This window comes from Crocodylus porosus, unplaced genomic scaffold (genome assembly GCF_001723895.1).
Source record: "Crocodylus porosus isolate Cpor-Errol unplaced genomic scaffold, CroPor_comp1, whole genome shotgun sequence".
Taxonomy (NCBI): Eukaryota; Metazoa; Chordata; order Crocodylia; family Crocodylidae; genus Crocodylus; species Crocodylus porosus.
Window position 1 is genome coordinate 5,801,121 of NW_017728921.1, and position 6,000 is coordinate 5,807,120.

Genomic DNA, 6,000 nt, shown 5'->3' on the forward strand with positions numbered 1-6,000 from the left:
GAAACACTGCTGGCTGCCAGCGAGAGAGGAACAGAGGAAAAAATCCTGGGAAGACCCAACTCGATCTCCCTTTCCACCCTGCACTCTGCCACCATGTGCCGCAGGAAAAGTGGATGACTATTATTGTGTAGTAGTGCCTTGTTCCTTCAGCTGTCTGGGCTTTTGTATCTCAGAAATTTGCTTGCCTCGCATGCTTCAATGCTGCGACACTTTGGGTGGTTATTTGGTAGCAAGGGCTGAGCCAGTGCTTGGACCCCTGGCTGCAGGGCCGGATGCTTCTCCCGCCGGTGCCTGATCGGGACGTGCTCCGGCCCTAAGCTGTGTCCAGCTTGAGAGGCCCCATATCATCCACAAAATACAGACTTTCATGACATTTTAAGAAGAAGTATTTCTGTACAAATTCATGAACTCAATAGGAATAAGAAATGGTGGAGCCCAATAGACATTGAGGGGCCATCATAGGGGACATCCTGGTTTTCTGCTCCTCTGTCTTCTTTTGACACAAAACCCAATGCTTTTATGTCCTCTGTTTTTCTCTTCAAGAGAGGATGTAAAGGTAGCAGGTTTCACGTCAGTAGAGGACAAAAGGTAACTGGACTGTCTTCTACGATGGCCGCCCTAAATATGTATCTATTTTGTCATAGTGGAATGAAAACGTCCAGTTTCTTCCCTTATTCAGAGGCCCCTTGCAGTGTGAAGCCCTAAACTGTAGCTTAACCCTACAGCTATTTTTGTCATAGCAGAAGGAAAAACTCCATTTCCCACCCCCTTAACCAGAGGCCCCTAAACCGTAGCTGAAGCCTAAAGCCAGCTCCGTCTAACACCGCGGATCCTTCCTTGTGTGCGGTCTCGGGGCTGGCATGGGGAGCCGCAGGGGGCCGTGCCCGCAGCGCCCCCGCCAAGGTTGCCCAGGCTCCTACATCTAAATCACTTAGATTTAGCAAGCTGTGCTGGGGAGGCGTCTGTGCCCTGAGGTGTGGGGGTGCCACCTTGCAGAGCACCCTCCCTCCCTGAGGGGTGTTTTAACTCTCCAGGGTGTGAGGCTGACGGTCGGCGCGCGCCGTCGGCCGTTGGGCCGCCCGAGGGACGGTTGGGTGCGCGCCGGCTCCGCCCCCTCGCGGCCGTTGCCAAGCTGCTCAACCGCGGCGACGGCGAGGAGGCGGAGAAGCTGCTGCGCTTCCTCAACCGCAGCGACCCGGGCGAGGAGGGCGCGGCCGCCGCCTCCGCCCTGCTGCTGCGCGCCGAGCTGCGCCACGAGGAGCGCGACGTGGAGATCGGTGAGCAGGGCCGGCTGCGCCCCCACGTGCCAATACGTCTGCAGCGAAACCCTCTTCTTCTTGACTAACCATCGCTCTGGGTCCTCAGACGTGCGGCTTCTCTCTTGCGATGCACCAAAGCGTTGGCAGCAGTCCCCACAAAGCCCTTTAAGGGACTGGGGTTTTTTGTAGGGCCTCTAATAAGAATGAAAAACTGGACGTTTTCGTTGTAATATGACAAAAATATACATATGTGGCTCCACGGTTATGAGTGAGCTTATATATTTGCACAGAAATAACACGAATTTCTCTTAAAAATTAATGGAAATCAATTTTTGTGGCTTTTGTGGATTATTTTTATCGTAGGGGGCCTCTTAAATTGGACAGGCCCTCAGCATGTCATCATCCGGCACTGTTCCCAGGCGTTCCTGGGATTGTGCATGGGACCAATGGGATGACAGGGAGCCCTTCCCCTAAAGTTTGCATTTCCCAATGGTTGTCCGCCCCCCCCCCGCCCCTTACCAGTGCGCCTTCCAGGTACAGCCACGTGGGCATCTGTCCATGTCATCTGCGCCCACTGTGTGTCTACACCCTTGTCTTATTGCTGCCCACACATCCCCAGCTCAGATTTGTGGGACTCCATCTACATGTGACGCTGATGCTTAGTTACTGCGCAATCATTTAGCACTTGTGTATGTTAAAGTGGTGCTACTGCTCAGTCTCTCCAGTGCAGTGTATGCAAGTACTAAATGACTGCATGGTAATGTCGCCACAGTAGCATCTCCAAATGGCTTTTAGGTGACACTGGCTGTGCAGTAGCTCGTTACTACCTCACAGGAGTGTCACGTCACATGTGATACTACTGTGCGGTAGTAACGAGCTACTGCACAGCCAGCAGGTACCAGGAAGAGCATTGTTCCTGTTTTACATGCACCTGTTTTTTGTTCATCATGCTGTATAGAGACATTGGAGACAAGTGCATTTGAAGATGACCAGGAGGAAGGTTCACACAACCCTCTGGAGGATTATTTTGACAGCTCTTTGACTGCAGAAGCAAGTAAGTATGATCATGAGATCTTTTGACAAGTTATAAAGACTCAGGGTTAGGCTTCAGCCAATATGCCCTCAGTAAGATTATCACAACTTTCAAACCTCAATATAAGGGACATTTTAGTCAGTCTAATAAATGTATGTAATAGTTACATTTACTGTACCAGCCTCTGAGTCTCTTTGTTTGGCATTTGCTCTGGAAGCACAAACAACACAGGAAACAAACTCACTGGTGATCAACAGAATGCACAATCCACAAGCAAGAAAAAAGTAGAAAAAAACTTTCCAAATTTCAGCATTAGTGATTATAAATACTACTTGATCAGTCACAGGTGAGAACTTTTCAGACACAAACATGTTTGTTAAATGATTGTGCTTCTCTAAAGGTAAAGGCAGAGACCTAGTGTACACACATGTTATCTTAGTAATGACCTGTCTGAAGCATCATTTTTCCGTCTGCTAATCCCTGTATATGACAATTACTTTTGAGAATTCTAATTGCAGAGTCCTGGTATTGGGTGTAGGTATTATCGATATAATGCATCACTGGAACCTTGGTAATAATGCGGATTCATCTGAAATACCTCTCAAAAGGGTTACATTTTGCAAGTCCATGTAATTTGGTGCTTGATGACTTGGAATGACTTTGACCCTCATAACTGCTGTGACAGGATGCTCTTCTTACAGAATATCCAGGGTCTGTTTGTGTGAAAGAAGCCCAAGAAGATTCAGAGAAGGATTTTTTGGCTGCCCCTGCAGGGGTTTGCTGGGGGAAATGGCACTCTCCTACCTTCTTGCACACCTGTATGGAAGGCAGTCACAGTGCTGTAGTTTAACAGGCCCTGGGGACAGGGAGCAGCAGTCAGTGCTGCTGAAAACACTATGCAACAAAAGCAATGAGGCAAGTCCCACAGGAGAGGTGACCAGAGTGCTGGCTCTGTAGTGAGTAGGTGTAGTGCCTGGTGCCATTTCTGCTTAGGCATACAACCCCTCTATGCTCTTTCCCTCCAGCATCTCTCAAGCTGCGCAAACTGTGACTCAGCCCTAAATATTTCCCTTGGCTTCTTTACAAGCACACCTGTATGTTCTGAAATGCATCAGATCTTTTTGGTCCATAACAAGTCAACTGGAGGCATTAGATGTTTTAAACAAAGGGGTGTGAAAAGACCACTCTGTCCAGTTGATATAGGTATGGCAGCAAAACCCTGACTGTGAATACAGCCTTACCAGTAGCAGAGGGCTTTTTTTGCCTAAGCTTATGGCAGTCAGGGAGCTTGTGTAGCTACAGATGGTAAACTCCCTCCTGCCGGCATATGCCATATCTGCACTAAGGTCTGTACCTGCATAGTGTAGATTAGCTCTTGGGAATACAACTGAGTTCCACTTCTACAGAAATGTGTTAGGAAATGGTGTGATTAATGCAAAACCTGTACACCTGCTTTGTGAAAGAGATCAGTAAAGATGAAAGAAAACGTTTGTCTGTTTAGTCCAGCACTACTGTATAATTTGAATTTGGTTGGTTTGGAGAGTTGATTTTTTTCCTTCTGTGTGTTGCGTTATTAGAGCGAGAACGGAAAAGCACTTCAGAATATGCAGTCAATAGAAGTCTATCAAGGAATCTATCGAAAACCCTATCAAGAAATCTATCAATGCATATGTCACGTTTGTCTTTTGCATCACGTTTGAGTGAACTGGATCAGGGAATCCTGAGTGATGCAGGTCGTTTAGTCCGAGTGAGTCTACTGCATTTTACTTTTGTTCTCCTCCTGGGTTTCACAAACATGATTTTTTTCAGGCAAACTTACATAGTAGTCCAAATGTTTCCTTGAGCAGTATAAAAACCACATGAAACAGGTGCACAATTCTCCATCTGAGATTAGACCAATGATTATCAATGTTTGTCAAGCCTTTGGCAGTGGTTTGTGTCTGCTGGTTCAGAGAAAAATGATCATCCTTTCTCTGTTTACCTGGAAAATTGTGCAGTTTTTAATCCTGATGGTTACAGTGGATGTTATATACTGCACCATTTGCCCTTTGAGGTGTTTGCACAAAGTAGACAGGAAAGTTATAGTTAGTTATAATCAGTAAATATAAATACTGTGGGAAAGAGGCACAAGGCATTTGACCACAGGCTGTTTGTTTACTGTTTCATCTGACTAAGGCAGTCAGGATGGACTCTATTTGAGTTCATTTAATTAGCTTTGTTGAATGAGTTCGTCTTTTCTTGAACTCTCAGTCATTTTTCCTTCTACCTGAGTGATGGGGAATGTGCTTATGTGTTCCTTGAAGGCAACATTCATTGCTATCATGCTTTTCTCTCATTTGAAACAGTCTCTTCTAAATGTCTTGATAGTTTTTTAGCCTTCATTGGTTGTTTCCAAACTGGAATATTTGTGCTTCTACCTCCATGACTTTTTAAAGATGTTGTTTTTGTTTTGGTGCTTCGGTTGGGCCAGTAACACAGAGAAAGTGAAGGAACAGCTGTAATTGATTCTGTATCATTGCTAGAAAAACAAATCTGTTGTGGAAATTGTTTAAGAAACTCTTGCATTCCATTACATTGCATGTCATTTTTCTTTTGTTTCAGAAAATCATCAAACAGAAAGTTTCCAACCTGTATTTTCATCTGGCTCTTGATGAAATCCCTGAAGAGTTTCTACAAGATGATATTATATACTTTCTCAGGGATACAAGAGGTATTATTCGTGGATAAATTACAGCCAAACATTTTAAATGTTTACGTTAAAAAAAACACTTAATCTAGGACAGAGATTCCCAAACTTTTTCTTATTGCGTACCCCCTTTCAGATTTGCCAACTGTCTATGTACCTCCACCAACATTTGTTTTATAGTCTAACCCCTTAAATGCCAATTATTATTGTAATGAAGATTAAATCTGCTGTTAAATCCGGGGTTTCTCCTGTGTACCCCCCAGAGATGTATTGTGTATGCTCAGGTTTCATGTACCACAGTTTGAAAACCCCTAATCTAGGAAATGATGATGATTAGGATATTGGATAATGTATATCCAGCATGGCCAGGCAGGGATGTTCTCAGAGTGGGACTGTGAGCCAGAAACTTCTGACTTGGGATCCTGGGTTTAACATCAACCCTGTGGAAAGTCACTTTGTCTGTGTTAATCTCTCCATTTTATAGATGGTGATTATCCTTTGTTAAGTTCTTTGAAGATGAAAAGCTGTATATGAAAGTTACACTGCTCCTAAATCTCTTATGTGGGCTAGGAATGTTTACATGGGCCCAATTCTAATAAATAGTAGCAGTACATAAAACACAGGTCTTATTTTGACAGTTAAGACTTTATCCTAAAGCCACTGACTGTCTGTTCCAAACTGTAGGAACCCTAAATCTAGCCATTGTGTGGTCCAAATCCCTGACCCTGTCTTGGTGGCCCGAAATGTAATCCTAGACTGAGGTTGTCAAATAGCTCTCCCTGGGCACATCTACACAAGATGCTAAATGCTCAGTAGACTAGTTATACTGCACATTGGTACAACACGGCAAAAACCATGCTATTTTGCTAACGTGCAGTAGAATGATGCACCTCGGGAGGAACAACCGGCACCATACCTACAGGTTGGGGAACTCCCCTCTTATCAGCACGGAGGCGGAAAGGGATCTGGGGGTCATCATTGACTCCCAAGATGAACATGGGCCGGCAGTATGGGGAGGCAGT

General features: G+C 45.1%; 1 protein-coding gene across 2 annotated transcripts in view; it reads left to right on the plus strand.

The window, feature by feature from the left end:
- Window positions 1–2,143: 2,143 nt before the first annotated feature.
- DNAH10 (dynein axonemal heavy chain 10) overlaps window positions 2,144–6,000 on the plus strand; it is an 81,764-nt gene continuing 77,907 nt past the window's right edge. The window contains exons 1-3 of one of the 2 annotated variants that reach the window (XM_019538905.1): window positions 2,144–2,313; window positions 3,870–4,039; window positions 4,894–5,002. In XM_019538905.1, the coding sequence (XP_019394450.1) occupies window positions 3,956–4,039; window positions 4,894–5,002 (193 nt within the window). In that variant the 5' untranslated portion in view covers window positions 2,144–2,313; window positions 3,870–3,955. Of the gene's footprint in view, window positions 2,314–3,869; window positions 4,040–4,893; window positions 5,003–6,000 lie in introns of those variants that run through there. The other variant, XM_019538904.1, reaches the window with a different exon arrangement.